Source organism: Paroedura picta, chromosome 6 (genome assembly GCF_049243985.1).
Source record: "Paroedura picta isolate Pp20150507F chromosome 6, Ppicta_v3.0, whole genome shotgun sequence".
Taxonomy (NCBI): Eukaryota; Metazoa; Chordata; class Lepidosauria; order Squamata; family Gekkonidae; genus Paroedura; species Paroedura picta.
This window is the reverse complement of record NC_135374.1, coordinates 17,882,097-17,899,217: the sequence shown is the minus strand read 5'-3', so window position 1 is coordinate 17,899,217 and position 17,121 is coordinate 17,882,097. Positions and strand designations below refer to the sequence as shown.

At 45.8% G+C, this 17,121-nt stretch overlaps 1 protein-coding gene across 8 annotated transcripts in view; it reads right to left on the bottom strand.

Annotated features, from left to right (window-relative positions):
* Window positions 1-15,685, bottom strand: part of GRIA4 (glutamate ionotropic receptor AMPA type subunit 4) — a 267,054-nt gene extending 251,369 nt beyond the window's left edge. For 7 of the 8 annotated variants that reach the window (XR_013231722.1, XM_077341547.1, XM_077341546.1 and 4 more), the window contains exons 1-2: window positions 15,043-15,685; window positions 13,640-13,798 (exon numbers count right to left, since the gene is read on the bottom strand). Coding sequence is in view for 7 of the 8 variants with exons in the window: in XM_077341547.1 (XP_077197662.1) it covers window positions 13,640-13,798; window positions 15,043-15,133 (250 nt within the window). In the remaining variant the exon portion in view is untranslated. The remainder of the gene's footprint in view (window positions 1-13,639; window positions 13,799-15,042) is intronic. The other variant, XM_077341553.1, reaches the window with a different exon arrangement.
* Window positions 15,686-17,121: the final 1,436 nt, after the last annotated feature.

Genomic DNA, 17,121 nt, shown 5'->3' with positions numbered 1-17,121 from the left:
ATGCTTTAGGATGCTTTGGGCTGATCCTGCGTTGAGCAGGGGGTTGGACTAGATGGCCTGTATGGCCCCTTCCAACTCTATGATTCTATGATTCTATGAATGGTAAGAACAGGAGAAGCTCTGATATTAATTCAAAACAAACCAGCCAAAACTTGGGAGCTAGAGTTGGAAGAGCCCACCCTCCATCTTGATTGGCTGACATTTGTAATTTCCACCACTGGAGCATTTTTCATGACTGTTAAAAGGTGTGTGTGTGGGGGGGGGCTTCTTCTCTGTGCGGTGTGACACAGAGACAGCTGAAAGATAAAGTTAAATTTAGGACTGCGTAAACATGTAAACACAGAGACTCGCTGTTTAAACTCATGTTAAATCTCAATCTGTTCGAGCCACCTTGCAATGCTAAGACATTTTATTTTCCTCTCAAGTATACACGTATAAATCTGGAGATGAAAAGCAGTGAAAGCAACAGTAGGCTGCAACCTACATTCTCTCTAATAAGGATCCCCCCCCCCTCTCTATCACACATTGTATTACAGGTTGGGGGGAGGAAATAAAGCAAGTTATTACAGAATTATTCCTCCTGCTATAAATTTTAAAAACTAGCTCTATGAGTAAGTGAAGCTTGGAGTCCTTCAGGGATCATCATAAATCTACATGCTGTCCCCAGGAGCTAGATTTAGTGTGGGGCCTTTTGAATTAGCTGAAGGAATAAGAAGTATAAAAACACATGCGTACATACACACACACACACACACACACAGACAGACCGACAGACAGACAGACAGAGACAGAGCTCCCTTTGACAGGCATCTTGGCAACAGTATTTTTCTTACTAAAAGGTATCAGTGACTTTCAATAACCCACTGCCAATTCAACTGATACACGCCCCACTCCCAGTAAACAGTGAATTTTCCATGTAATAAACTTCCTGAGAAAAGTGTTGTGCTCTTTGCTGGATATTGTGTTGTTATTGTTGTTTTTGCTGTCAAGTTACAAGTGGCTTATGGCGACCCCATAGGGTTATCCAGGCAAGAGACGTTTAAAACTGGTTTGCCATTGCCTGGGTCCGGATCCTGACCCTGGTATTCCTTAGAGCAGGGGTAGTCAACCTGTGGTCCTCCAGATGTGCATGGACTACAATTCCCATGAACCCCTGGCTAGCAAAAGCTGGCAGGGGGTCATGGGAATTGTAGACCATGGACATCTGGAGGACCACAGGTTGACTACCCCTGCCTTAGAGGTCTTCCGTGCAGATACCCTGCTTAGCTTCTGTATGGACTATCCAGGTGAGGGCTTGTTGGAAGTTACCTTTTCCCCAATTGATAGTTTCTTTAGGTCAAGACGTGGGCAAACCACTTAGCCAATATTTGACAATAAAGCATTTTTCACTGCACTTCTCATATAAACAGGTTGAGGGGAGAAAGGAATGGGAAGATGACCCTGCAGAGCAGACCACACTATCCTGGCTTGAGCCTCCACTCAGTCTCCCTGAGCCTGCTAAGATACAGCTGCTTTTCAATCCTCTGAACTACTACAATGCACAAGCAAGTAGGGAAGACTACCCCCTTCACTGACATCCACCTCACTTGCTGCTGGCATAATTTGCTTTGTTTAAAAACAACGACACCAAAGAATGAGTGTACACTTGATTTCTGAACATACCCAGCTGGATATAAATCGGTCAACTGGTGAGAAGGCAGAATAAATGTTTGGGGTGGCAGGGGACTGAATTCCCAAAAGGTGGCAAGCGTCGCATCTCTAACACCAGTTTGGTGTAATGGTTAGTAATGGTTAGGAAGAAGTTCCTGACAGAGCGGTTTCTCAGTGGAACAGGCTTCCTCGGGAGGTGGTGGGTTCTCCATCTTTGGAGATTTTTAAGCAAAGGCTGGATAGCCATCTGACGGAGAGGCTGATTCTGTGAAGGTTCAAGGGGGTGGCAGGTTAGAGTGGATGAGTGATAGGGTTGTGAGTGTTCTGCATAGTGCGGGGGGTTGGACTAGATGACCCAGGAGGTCCCTTCCAATTCTATGAATTGGCAGGAAATGATGCCCTTTCTTATAAAGACTTACATCCCTTTGGAACTGCGTAGTTAGATTGTGCAAAGGTAGCTTATTGAGATGTGTTACAAAAAAACTCCTAACTTCACCTATATCATCATAAGGCTAAGCAGTACAGGTAGGGGTTTTTAACTCAAGAGAAAAGGTGACTAAGTTGGAACCTGATAGTTGCTCATAAAATCATGAAACATGTAAATATGAGAGAGAACCTTTATATTCTCTTTCTATTTGAACAGTCAGGGTCAGTCTATGATTGGCAACAGAGAGAAAAGAAAGTAATTATTCAACCAACTAATAATTAACTTACAAAATTCATTAACACAGGATGAGGTGATGGCAATTAGCTTACATGGCTTTTCAAAACCTTTACTGGAATTCATGAACACTTTCATCTGTCAGTGATTACTATGCAAGTTAGCTAAGAGCAGATCTTCCATCTTTAGAGACAACATTCCTCTATTAGAGCCTCTTGTGGCACAGGGTGGTAAGGCAGCTAGCTGACAGGCTGTCTGAAGCTCTGACCATGAGTCTAGGAGTTCGATCCCAGCAGCCAGCTCAAGGTTGACTCAGCCTTCCATCCTTCCGAGGTCAGTAAAATGAGCACCCAGCTTGCTGCTGGGGGGTAAACGGTAATGACTGGGGAAGGCACTGGCAAACCACCCCGTATTGAGTCTGCCATGAAAACGCTAGAGGGTGTCACCCCAAGGGTCAGACATGACTCGGTGCTTGCACTCACACAATGCCAGTTTTATGTGAAACTGGAGCAAAACTGGACACTGGTCTAAATGGACCACTAGTCTGATCTAGCAGGGCTCCTCTTATGTTCTTATGTTATGAACAGTACCATGTCTACATGCCTCGAGGACTAAAATATATTATTTGAAATATCCAGGATATATAGCTAAGCAGAATTGGGATCACAAACTGATGAAAACACAAACTGGCAGAAATAACAGAACGTACAGATAGCCACAGTCCTTCTAACAATGCTGAATTGAACCGATGCCTTTATTCTTATTGTTTTGGAGTGCTATGATATTGAATGTTGTGAGCAGCAATGAGAAAAACCCTACTGAATTTGAGCGAACTTGGCTTATTTATTTTATTTATTTGATTTTTATACCGTCTTCCCGGTGAGTTTCAATTCCCACTGGCCGCTTGATGCTGCCATCTTATAACAATGAGCAATGGACCAATTCCAACATATATAACATGCTGAGCATCACTGACATTTCCACCAAACAGCCCTTAAATATTCTAGTGGCACTGCAGTATCCTCACCAGCTGACAGGTTAAATCTTTGCCACCTTCTGATATTAAAAGGTTGTTACAGATGGCACTCTCTGGGCTAGAAGGCTAAATGAACACCTAGTTCTAGCACATGTGATTTCAAATACTTCTACTTGGTTTTTTTCCCCCCTTCCCCAATGGAAACCATCAAATCTCTTGAATATGGATCTTGTTTGCTTTTCTATTTGTGCATTTTAAAGGTGCTTAGTGTGCGTGCGCAGGGAGGGACGGGAAGAGGAGCTTGCGTATACATTCCAGCAATTAACAGACACAGATCACCTGATCAGGTTTTTGTTCTGTAATCAAGGGTAGATGCGAGTTTAACTTTCTTAATTTTAATTAATTGCAGGAAACATTTTGTTTGGCAGGAAAAGGGTCCCAGCAGAGCGTATTGAACTAGATACAAACCACTTGCTTACTACATCAATAAATCCTAACAGTCCTCAGACAATACTTTCGCAGCAAAGGTCTTGGTGGGGAAGGCAGCACAACTTCTTAATGCACTGCCTAATAAACCAACATTTTAATAGCTAATCCTCTGGGCTATAACTCATTGCAGAAACACTTAACTTGCATTAAGAGTAATGGGAACTCTATGTGCCACCTAGAGAGAAATGTAAGGAGGTCTGCTGGGGGTGAGCATCCTCAAAATGACTCCCACCCCAATGGTCTCCCATATTTAAAAAAACAAACAGATAAATCAAGTGGACGCCCGCAAGAAACTTGCAGGAGTGGGTATCAATTCCCTTTCCCTTTGCTTCCTCCCCTTCGCTCCTGCTTCTCCCTCTTGCCACCTCTTTTCTGATTCCCCTCCTCCATGGCCAGCACTTTCTCTTTGTGCCTTCTACCCATCGCTCCCTCCTTCTCATAATTCTCCCAGTTTCCCAGCTGATCCCCCCTCCACAGTAGCGTTCCCACAGCAGCAGCTCTTCAGGAATCACAACGCATCTCCCAGCTACAAAGATCCATTCCTCCTAGAGTCACCAGCTCCAGACTGGGAAATTCCTGGAGATATGGGGGCAAGTCTTGGGAGGGTGAATTCTGAGGAGGGAGGAGAGCTCGGTGGGGTACAATGACAGAGACGCCCTCCAAAGGAGCCATCACCTGGAGATTGGTTATAACCATGGGTGTTCTCCAGCCTCACCTGGAAGTTATAGACATGGCCATTAGATTTCTGTGTCATCCCCACTTACCACCCCTAACTTTACTCTCAGTACACCATTTTTAGTTTGCGTTGCTGAAACTTTCTCTGAGAGTTCCCTCGGTAGTCTCCCTTGTAGATCAAATCAGCTTACAATTCCAAAAAAAAACTAGAAAAGATACAAAATGAAGCCCCATTTCTCTCTCTGGCCAAGAAAAGGTCCGTGGCTTAAATTCCATTGAAAGACCTCAAAGAAAGAAATCTACATAGCCCTCTCAAAACCCACAACACAGTAATTTTAGGAATGGCCCCATTAAAATCAATGGACTGAATCCACATGATAATCTTGGTTAAAAGAAAGCTCTTCTGTTAGCAGAAGGACACTTCCTCTTCCTGCAATCCACTCATCTCCCCCAAAATGCTGCTCATGGGGGACAGAGAAGCCCCAGGAACAGTATAAGAGATGAACAGGAGGTCTGTAGCACTAGCAGGGAATTGGGGACTATCAACCCTCCTTTCTGTTAGCAAAAACATCATCAAGTTCCAACATTACAATTATTCCACAGTGACTTCGGCAAAGCAGATTTAGCAAAAGAGCAGTGAAACATGCATATAGTTGCCCAAAGGACAGCTAATATTATGTACAGGCTTCCTGAAGCATTTTTTAATAATAATCTAAGATTTTCCTCGTGTCTTTTATTTTTGGCATGGGATCTTATCCTATCCTAGTAATGGTCTCCTCTAAGGAGGTCTGGGAACTGTAGTATGGCAGGAGGCCAAGATTTCTTTGCAACCACAAAGACACAGAGTTTGAAGGGAAGCCACCGGTTACCTAACCCACTCGTGTATCCTGTCGTATCCCTGGGAGATATTTCTGCAATCCCTTATTGTCATCTTGGCAGAATTCTTCACAGCCTCACAAAATAGCATAAGCCTGGTTTGGATACATCATAGACCAAATCTACCCAAGCACCACCCATGGTAGGGTTGTTAATACTGTTCCATTGGTTATAATAAAGAATCACACAGCCATAGCACCATCTGCTGTTGCACAACACAATAATCATGGCATAGATTCTTATGTATTTCGGCAGCGAGAAGGAGAGGAAGAAGAGTTGGTTCTTATATGCCGCTTTTCTCTACCCGAAGGAGTCTCAAAGTGGCTTACATTCTCCTTCCCTTTCCTCTCCCCACAACAGGCACCCTGTGAGGTAGGTGAGGCTAAGAGAGCCCTGATATTACTGAAGAGGAAGAAGAGTTGAGAGCCAGTTTGGTGTAGTGGTTAGGAGTGCGGATGTCTAATCTGGCATGCCAGGTTCCATTCTGCGCTCTCCCACATGCAGCCAACTGGGTGACCTTGGGCTCGCCATGGCACTGATAAAACTGTTCTGACCGAGCAGTGATATCAGGGCTCTCTCAGCCTCACTCACCCCACAGGGTGTCTGTTGTGGGGAGAGGAAAGGGAAGGCGACTGTAAGCTGCTTTGAGCCTCCTTCAGGTAGAGAAAAGCAGCCTATGAAAACCAACTCTTCTTCTTCCTATATGCCGCTTTTCTCTGCCAGAAGGAGTCTCAAAGCAGCTTCCCTTTCCTCTCCCCACAACAGACACCCTGTGAGGTGGGTGAGGCTGAAAGAGCCCTGATATTACAGCTCGGTCAGAACAGCTTTATCAGTGCTGTGGGAAGCCCATGGTCACCCAGGTGGCTAAATGTGGGGGAGGAGTGAGGAATCAAACCCGGCTCGCCAGATTAGAAGTCCACACTCCTAGCCACTACACCAAGCTGGCTCTCTACTACACCAAGCTGGAGTAGCCATGGAAACCAAAACACAACCCTCCCAAGCCCCATCTATACCAGAAGAGAGATTTTTGTACACTTTACACGCTCAATGCACATGCACCAAGGGAGGAATCTCCATCCCTGAAAAAGCCAGCAAATGAACACAGAGGGGTAAGACCCATACGTAGTCATGCATAGGAGGTGTGGCCATATGAGCCTGTGAGGTAGGTGAGGCTGAGAGAGTCCTGATATTACTGCTTGATCAGAACAGCTTTATCAGTACTGTGGCGAGCTCAAAGAACAAGAGTTGGTCCTTATATGCTGCTTTTCTTTACCAGAAGGAGTCCCAAAGCTGGCCACCCAGCTGGCTTCATGTGGGGGAGTGCGGAATCAAACCTGGCCCGCCAGATTAGAAGTCTGCACTCCTAACCACTATACCAAGTGATTCATTAACCTTCAGTGCACTTTGAAAACATATACGCTACAAACTTATTTGGACTTTATATCAGTTTAATTAGCATGGCATTGTCCAAAGAATTTTGGGAACTGTAGTTTTTGGTGCTTGAGAACAGATCTCACCACTCACAGATCTGCTATTCCCAAAATGTCTTCAAAAGCAATAATTGCTGGCATAATAGCATCCATTAGTTTGGCTGTCTGGTCTGATCAGCGGGGTTTTAAAAACACTCTTTTATCCAATGTCTTGGCAAGACAACACAAGTTACCCAGCAAGGTTGCCTAAAAGGAATTGCAGTTTAAAATATGTTCATCTGCTTGTGTTGTAACTCATTTGGATTTCATATTTGCTGCTGGCAACCTACTTTGCCTTGCATTAGAATCAGTGAGATGCCATTTAAAAAGAGAAGTTCTTTAAACAAAAAGATGAGCTAGCTATTTCAGTAGAACGTGTTCTACACTCAGATCTTCGATGCTTTCTCAGAAGCTTCACTGAATTCAGTTGTGATAGCTCTAGATTAAGGAGTCTGAAGGTACAGTCCTAAACAGAGTTATACACTTCTAAATCCATTGAAGTCAATGGACTTAGAAGGATGTACATTTCCCTACAACGGTGCCATCAGATTTGAAAATGTTCCGCTTCTAGATCCAGTAGATACAAACTTAGAAGCTTTTGACATATAATCGTTGAAGTCTGGAATGCTACTGATAATAATTCGTATTCAACCACTCTATTTAGAAAACTCTGAATACTTCATCCAATCTAAAGAGCCTTTAACCTGTAGCTCTTCTTCCATTTGAGTCAGATGAAGGCTTTGAATTTGGCTGAGCAGGGTGGGTAATAAGGAGTCCAATCCCACCATTTAAAAATTTGGAAAACTGCTGTTTGCCAAAAGCTTAAAGCACTGTCTGGATAACCAAAGCAACACAGCTTCATCCACAGGCCAGATTCACAAACCATTTAAATTGAAACAAGCTGGTAGGGGTCATTTACTCTATATGACCATTTATGCACTGGAGGTTTCATGCCAGGCTGCAGGCTGGAGTTTTAGATGTGGTAGGTTGCCCCTCCTTTTCCTGCACCCACAGGGGGGGAGCATTTGGCCTGGTGCACCTCATCTGCCCCCGATTTGTGCTCCTGAACGGGAGCCAGGACAGTGAAGTTCCCAGTGCATAAACGGTCTATGCAACAACACTCTGGTAATAGCCTTGGTAATGAACATCAGCAAAAATGTTCTACTATGACTGACACATTTTCAACCAACCTTTCACACATTACATTTTTTTGGTTGCACATCCAAATCCAAAACCCCAACCAAGTCTGAAGAGGTGCTGATGTACAGAATGATCTTAAACTTTGTAACAGTGCCATCAGTCCAGCAATGCAAGGAGAGCGTTGTGTCATGTGATCCTATTCTGGAACCCGTTTACCAGTCTAGCGGGCCATTCCTCTTTCTTGAGTCAATGTCCAGTTCAGTTGTAATAGTGCATCATCACCAAACCAAATATGATGATCAGCAATGTCCTGTTGGCTTTCTCACTCCTTCCCATCCCTCCTCTTGTGTAGAATACCCCTGTTCTCTTTAAACTGGGGGAGGGGGAAACAACATGGGTTTGCACTACCTCTATGCCTAAATTTTTATTAATGATGTGCATGTGTGTGTAAAGTGCCAATAAGCTGCAGCCAAATTATGGTGACCTCAGCAAGGGCCTTTCAAGGCAAGTGAGAAGTAGAAGAAGAAGAAGAAGAAGAAGAGTTGGTTCTTATATGCCGCTTTTCCCTACCTGAAGGAGGCTCAAAGCGGCTTACAGTCGCCCTCCCTTTCCTCTCCCCACAACAGACACCCTGTGGGGTGGGTGAGACTGAGAGAGCCCTGATATCACTGCTCGGTCAGAACAGTTTTATCAGTGCCGTGGCGAGCCCAAGGTCACCCAGCTGGTTGCATGTGGGGGAGTGCAGAATCGAACCTGGCATGCCAGATTAGAAGTCCGCACTCCTAACCGCTACACCAAACTGGCTCTCAGGTGTAGTCTTCCTCTGTAGGTGTAGGTGTAGTCTTCCTCTGTAGTCTTCCCTGGATGTCTCCCATCTAAGTTCTAACCAGGGCTGGTTTATCCATGTAGCACATGAAGCATGTGGTATGGGCCCTGTTCTTCCAGGGGTCCTGCATGGTGTCTTCCTCCCATTGGTCAGACCCATAGGCTCTCTTGTCCCTCCTTTTCCCTCTTTAAGGACACTTGGGAGTGGCACCTATGTTCACTGTGGGGAGCCCCTCTGTCCCCCCATCTGGCTGCTCCCACTGGAATTGTACACATCCTTAAACTGGCTCTGGTGCTATGTGCCCCACTAATACTTAAACCACTCCTGCTGACACTGCTTATCTTCTGAAATCTTCCGAGATTGGGATATACCATGCTACCCTCCATCCCTTTGTTAATGGTAGTTATAAACAAATGACAGCTTAAGACTCTGGCCAGTAAAAGGCTTATAAAGTGAGATCTGGTGCTATCGTTAATGAAAACTTCAATCCTGACATAGCTCAAACCACCAGATCTCTCTAAATCTAAAAGGGAGGATATCCATGAAGAGGAGGGAAAAGGAGGAACCTACAAGAGCACAAGATTGCTCCTGACTGCAAACCATAATGATTAGGAAACATTTCAACTGAACCAGCCCACCAAAGTAAGCTGGTTTGGCTCCAAAACTGTAGCTCCACTGTGCTGAAGACTAGATCCTTCTGCAGTACTTTGAAGGTAAATGTCAAAACCCTGGATTATGAAGGACAGTGACTAATGACTAGCTACTTCTGCACAGTTGGTATCTATAGCTAACAGTGAAGGTCAGGGAAAGTCAGAGATTGTCAGGTTCTAAGAAAAGCATTTGGCAAGGGGCGGGGATATTGATAAGGCAGTTGCAAGTCTGTGCCATCCTCTATGGAAACTGTAAAACTGCCTCTTCAACAGAATAGGTAGGGCTGGGTCACAAGAAACAGGTAAATTTGGAGGTCAAAATACTTGTTGTCCCACCTCACTGGCCTCATTAGTAATCCAGCTTTTCTTAAGTCTTCATTCAACAAAAAAGGCACAGCTTGAATTATATGCAGAAAATCATCATTACATCTTATCTCCTGGTTTGTTTTTGTTTTGTTCTTTTAAAATGTTTCTTCATATGCAAAAAAAGAAAAAGAAAAAAGAAAAAAGGTCCTCTGGGAAGAAGAAGAGAAGAATCTAAGCAGTAAAACTTAAAAGTCAGCTGTTGGTTAGAAGCACTAATTATAAATAAACATTGCTGCACCAGGCATGCCAATATTTGTACCATGCCATATAGTTCTTGCTTTATGTTCTGGGAGTGGTTTTTAGTACACTCTAACAAATAAAACCATGCAGAATTCGTATTTAGAGATAAACTTCCATCATTTTTCCATTTAATACTTTTCATGAAAGATAATATTCAGTACAAGAGCAAAACCATTACACTTGTGTTTGTGCGTGTGTGTGTGTGGGGAGAAAATAAAAGCCTAACACATAACAGGAGGAAATGAGAACCAAACTAACATAAATCATGTCAACTTTATTGAACCACAACAGAATCTATATGCTAAAATGACCTGTTTTTTGTTTACGAATGCCTGGCCTATGAGGGGGGTGGGGGGGAAAGCAAATCCTAGGATTCAAAACAAAGCAAATAGAAACTATTATAAGAAATATATAAAACTGAAGAATAATAAATTCAGGCCTACAAGGATTGTTATTCAAATATTGCAGCATTAGAGAAGCAGCCAATGCAGCCTACTAAAAGAAGCAAAATCCCACTGATACTGCATCCCTTGACTATATCCTTCCTGATTAAGCTACTTTGTCTTTAGACACATATTGTTCATTAAATCCTAATCCTAGTAGGGTCCACATACAGCAGCTTCAAAAACTAACCTATGCAGTAGAAGGACATATAAAAAATAAGTGAACTGATCATGTCTTAGATCTTTATGCTCAACCTGACACAAATATTTATCTCTGACGAATTTATCTATGTCTGACGAAGAGTGCTTGCACTCAAAAGCTCACGCCTTGAATAAATCTTTGTTGGTCTTAAAGATGCCACTGGACTCTGATTTTATTATCTCTGTCCAGTAGCTGAAAGGCTTTTGCACCGTGTTGTTTGTGGTCACGCATACACACTAAGTACATTCTGAATCTTCCCTTCCTCCATCACCCTAAAACCACTCTGAGGATGAAATCCTGGAATCATTTTACTTTGAGTAAGCGCCACATATGAAATGGAGACTTGGTTCTGAGTAGACCTGTTTTGGAGAGCTCCTTAAAAGTATGTCAGATTGGCTAGTCACAATATAAGCTTCTGCATTTTTTTCATGGAGATCTTTAATTGTGTTAGAACATCTCACACATCTGTGCTTTGGAAACCTCTGTTAACCCAGCAAATGCAATCACATGGAAACCCATGTCCTCCAGCTATCAGACAATTGATTTTTGCAGGATTCTGCTCATGTGTAGCTTTAGGGACAGGGGATATGTTCACTCGGCAGTCAGTTCACTTATGCTTCAGTAGCAGAGAGCATGTTTTTACATTTTCCAGTACTAAATATTTTACCATCACCCCAGCACTCTCCCATACACTCAAGAAACTATACAAAAAACGCCACGGTCCAAGCAAAGTCAAATCACTTTCAATGCAACCCATTAGAACAGGAGTAAGTCCCTCCTCTCCCTGCCATTGAAATATCTCCAGCATTTCAATGAAGGGATAACTTTCATTGTATACAACTTTGGGGGTAAAAAGACGAATTAAATATATTTGGACATATTAACATGTTAAGTTACGCATTATTTAAATATCTTTTCTCTTGAGATGATGACATATGTGCCACAACATTGTCTGCTATGGATTATTAAAAACTGGTGTAACCAAAATTAATTGGAACTGTTTTTAAAAGCCAACACGAAAAGAGAGTTTCAGGTGGCCAGCTGTGTTACTCTTTAGTGGCAGAATAAAATTCAAGTCCAGCAGCACCTTAAAGACCAATAACATTCCCCAGGGTAGAAGCTTTTGTGAGTCCCTTTGTCAGAAATGGAAAAGAGAAAGGATCTTTAACAGCTTAGGTTCTGTCTTCATATGCATTCTTCCAAAGATACTACTAGAAAAATATCTCATGACTGGTCAAAATGCTGTATTACATGAAATCCTCTGCTGTAGAACATAATTTCTAAATGATGGCAAACTAGATGTAAAACCAGGTTTTCAAACAATTTGGAAGTAGTTACCCAAAAGCTGTATGCATGCCGCACTATTAACTCCAGTTGGGAAATCAATGGTTAATGATCAAAAACCCACAAGGAAGCTGCAATATTTGCCAACCAAAGACACTTTTGAAGACCGGTCTCCTTCCAAATCCTCTTCCTATCAGTGCTACCAAAATATAATACAAGAATGGGCACTTTTGTGGGATGCATCATTGGCTTAAAGTATTTTGGGAATGAAGCGTACTTTCTGAATCCCAAAGCTTTCCTTGTTAAACAAGGTGGTGAGGTCATATAAAACTTAAGGGAATCACTCCAATTCCACCTGACGGTTCCTTTTTTGAAATAATTCTATGAAAATTCCATGCATGTTGACACTTAGATGTAAAACAGATATTGGTACGAGAAATCTAGGTTACCAAAGAAATCCAGCACAAGTTTATTTTTACCAGTACACACTTCTGTAACACAGGGGTAGTCAACCTGTGGTCCTCCAGAAGTTCATGGACTACAATTCCCACGCTGGCAGTGGCTCATGGGCATTGTAGTCCATGAACATCTGGAGGGCTACAGGTTGAGTACCCCTGCTGTAACACATTTTTTTAAAACTTTCAGATTCCTTTAAGTAGCGCTGCTTTACAGCTCCTTATTAGAGTTAAAACATTCATTAAACAGGGAAACAGGAGTGGGGGAATAATGTTTTCTCCCCCTCCCCAAAAAAACCCCATGGCAGTCAAATCTAAATGAAAAGGGGATCCCACTGTGATAGGAACTCTCCAGTGCCTGAAGCCTTTTGTGACTGCTGAAGCTGGATTCACAGAAACAGATATAAGAATTACGTGCCTTTCTACCCTCAAGTTCACATGCCGTTTGCTTAGTATTTTGGCAAGCTGGGATGATGCAAAAACTGGACGATCAGATGGAAAAAAAAATCAGGGCCATATTTCGAGAAAGAGCATCTTTAAAAAAAGAGTATACACACAACACTGGTCTGTATGCCGTTCCAGTTGGGGTGGTACGTGCAATCAAGCAGATCAGATGCTAACTTGACTTGGCACCAATGTATGGATGCATGGAGACATATCCAGGGAATGTATGCATTACGAGATGATAACAGACATTTACAACCCAGAATATAGGAGCGGGGCAGCCTCAAGTGACATCACCAGATCAACTGCAGTGTCAAGCCACGCCAATACATTATCCTGCACGCCACTGCTTTCAAAGCCTCTTTTCCTGTCCTAGCCATCAGAAAGCACTTGTGACTGCAAACACAAGGGGATCTTTCCAAACAGAGAGGAGCCATGCCATATCCTGTTGGCAAACAGGAGACATTGGGAGGGTTGCTCACTTGATCAAGACATTCATATTTTTTTCTCCCAACCACAAAATGCATCTCCATAGAAACCGGGAAGCAAAAAACTACAGTAATAACACTAAAGTAAATGCCACATCCATTTAGTCATTACAAGACAGCCGAAGGGATTTCACCAAGGAAAGAAACTAACTAGGGCTCCATCCAAAGCAGGGAGGCTTAAGTAGTTGAAAGCAATTGACCAGAGGAAGGTAAAGACACATTTCCATGTTAATCTCACTACTGTTTTGATCATAACTTTAGATAAATTACATTTTTTGTTGTTGTTGTCGTTGTTTCTTACTTACAGGCATTTGTTACAGCGAAGCTGTTTGCTGTTTCGATGTTGTCTACGTGAGGAACCAAATTAAAAGGTGCTTCAGATGCATTGGGGCTGGTATTGTGAAGAAAAATTGCTAGCCGAAAAGCAGTATATTCCTGATCTGTGTTTCTGATGAAGAGGCCACCTACCAACAAATAAGAGACAGCGGAAGAGAAAGAGTTTCACCATTGATTATTCCTGCACCCAGCCACTGGAGTAGTGCAAACAGCTTTCTTAGGGTTTCTTGATTAATAATTATGCATTTGTGTACCTACAGAAAGGGGGGCTTGTGAGACTTTTAGACGGCCAGCTTCTACAAAAAGTGAGGCTTTCTAGCTGTCCTATTTTTTTTCTGCAACCCCCCTTCCACTGCTAGATCTGCCCTGTGGAGAGTGACCTTTGAAACCATTTCACTTCTGTCTCGGTAACAAGGACCACTGCCAAACTGGCCCTCCCTTGTATTAAGTGGTGGGCGCTCTCTGGGGGGGGGGAGGCAAATCAGGTCTAGTGCTCACAGGATCCCTATCCTTTCACTCCCCCCCCCCTTTGCATCTATCCACCTATATGCAGAGAGGGGGGAAAATAAATCAATCGACCAAGTACACCATTGAACTTTGTCCCTCTGCAGCCCATAAGCAGACAGGCTGTGTGTGTGTGTGTGTGTGGAGTTGGGGGGGGGGGAGAGCTCAGCCTTATTAAGAAGCCTCTTTAGGAGTGCACGAGAAATGATGCAGTGGTTGGGGGCTGGAAGTCCTTCAAGAGCTGCGTCCCATCCCAAGCCGGAGAAGCAGGAGGGGAGCCTGGAAAGGGGGGGGGCAGAGGGAGAGACCCCCAAGTCTTCCCCGCAAGGGGCGGGGAGGGGAGGGGAGGAGTGAGAGACACACAGAGAGACGTGGGGGAAATGCCCAAGTTTCAAAGTAGTGACAGGCGAGGCTATAAAGCAGCAGCAGCAGCAGGAGCACAAGCGACTCTCCACCCCCCACCCCCTCCAGGCTCCCCAGCCCCACGGCGAATAGGCTACTGCAACGTGCAGGCTGTGCTAAACCGGGGGGGGGGGGGAGAGAAGCATCCTCCCGAAGAGATGCCGTCGACAGAGGGAGGGCAGCTACCCAAGTTTGCCACCCTGCCAGACACAACACGCAACGCCCCGCCATCTCCCCCCTGCCCTGCGGACCAGCGGTTCCCCCCCCCCCATCCCTCCCCACTCCCCACGGACAGGGAAGGGGGCAGGAAAGGCATTGAGCAGGGACTCCCTAAACCTCAGCCCTGCTGTCCCGGGTTGACCTCCCCCAATCCCTCCCTCCCTCAATCCCTGCCCCCGCCCAGCCCCACTCTTTCGCCCCCTCCCCTCCCGCCCGGCCAGCCAGCCAGCCCCACTGCAGCGCTTACCTATTTGCACGCTGCTGGGAAAAGCGCCCATCGCGAGTCCCCAAAAGCCCGACCACAAGCAGAGGAGAAGGCGCCCGCCAGTAATCCTCATCTTCCTCTCTCGCTTTCGCCTCCCCGCCTCGCCTCGCCGCCGCCGCCCGCCCGCCGCCCGCCGCCTCACGCGCTCTCCCTAGGTGTTGCTCTGAGAGGCATGGAGGGCGCGGGGGGGGGGGGGGCCGGACCCGAAATTGGGGGAGGGGGAGGGGGGATGGAAAATGGGGCCGGGAAGGCAAGAGAAGCGGCTGGGGCGCGCGCCCCCTCCCTTCCCTGGCGCCCCCTCCGCCTCCTCCTCTTCCTCCTCTTCTTCTTCTTCTTCCCTCCCGCTTTTATTTATTTCTCTCTCTCTCTCTCTCGGTCTCTTCTTCTCCCGCCCGCCGGCCCGACCGCCTGCCTGCCTGCCTGCCCGCCGGCCCGCCCGCCTGCCTGCCTTCCCCTTCCCCTCAGCGAGCCATCCTGCTGAGGCGGATTTTTCCCGCAGTCTCCATCGCCCTGGCAGAGGTTTCTGTCCGGCAGCGAAATGTTTCACATGCAAAAGATGGTGGAGAGTTTGGTGGTGGCTGGCGAGCGGGGAGGCGAGTGGCGGCGCTCGGCGGCGAAGACATGCGCTCTCCCGCCCTCCCTCTGCTCCGCCCGCCCTCCCCGTGCCTTCCCGTCCCTTCCCTTCCCGCCCTGGCGCCCCCTCAGCAGGCGCGCCGCGCACGCAGACACACACACACCCCGACGCCCACGGCCCTGGGGGTTTTGCTCTCCCCCTCCAAGGAGGGGAATCCCTCAAGGGTGTCCCTTTGTGTGTGTGTGTGTGTGGAGGGGGGACCCATAGGGTGTTAGGCTGGCCACAGCCCCACAGAAATTCAGGAGGGAGCCTCAGCTCCTCTTTGTAACACGTGTATCCACTGGCTCACACCCAACACGGGCATTGTACATTCTGGGTTTCCACAGGCATATGTGTCGCACACACCTGTAGGTGGGCACAGAGACAAAGAGGTCCCCTTGGTTTCCCTGTGTGGTTACTGCTGGGCTAGCTGGATGGGGGAACAAACCCCCTGTGCCAAGCGGTCATAGAGGTTGGGCTTTCTCAGCCAGGGTTTGGTGAAACCCTGGGGTTTCTTGACAGCCCTGGAGGGTTTTCCTGAATGGGTGAGGGTTGTTTTCATATATGGACTTGGTGGCAGACGCTCCTGGGAATCGTAGTCCATGGTCATCTGGAGAACCACAGTTTGACCACCTCTTTTCTTCAGTGTGTGTGTGTAGGTGTGTGGAGTACAGTCAAGTTGTTGCTTACAGCAACCATAGCAAGAGGCTCTCAAGAAGAGTGCCAGGCAGAGGGAGCTTGCTACTGCCTCTTCCTTTATGATCTCCCGTCCTTTCTTCCAAAGCAGCTAACCACACAGGTCTCCTCACCTGTTTTATTCTCACAACAGCCACTCTGTGAGGTAGGTTCGGCTGAGAGGAGGGTGGATCCAAGCATCCTCTGAACAGCCACTTAAGGTAGGGGAAAGCTTCACACGTGAGCCCAAAGGACAGGTGAGATATCCCTGTTTTAATAAATAAATAAATAAATAAATGTTGTTCAATGGAGACCTAGGATAGGGGGAGGAGCCACACCAGCGACTGCCCCAAGCCCATCCAGTGAATTTCCATGGCAAAGTGAGGATTCAGACCTCACTAGTTATTACAGTATACGCTGCCACTGTGTTTCAGGAGATGACAAACATGATGTGATATGGCAAAGGGTTCATTCCACAAGTAAGTGGCTAATGTTGCATTACTGAGCAGGCCAAGGGTGGTGTGATGTGATATGATGTTGTTTAGCATTACAGAGTCCCTTGGACTGCAAGGCGAACAAACCGGCCAGTCCTAGAGGAGATCAGCCCTGACTGCTCCTTAGAAGGCCAGAACCTGAAGAGGAAACTCAAATACTTTGGCCACCTCATGAGAAGGAAGGACTCCCTGGAGAAGAGCCTAATGCTGGGAGTGACTGAGGGCAAAAGAAGAAGGAGACGACAGAGAGAGATGAAGCAGTCGGTGCTTGCTTAAATG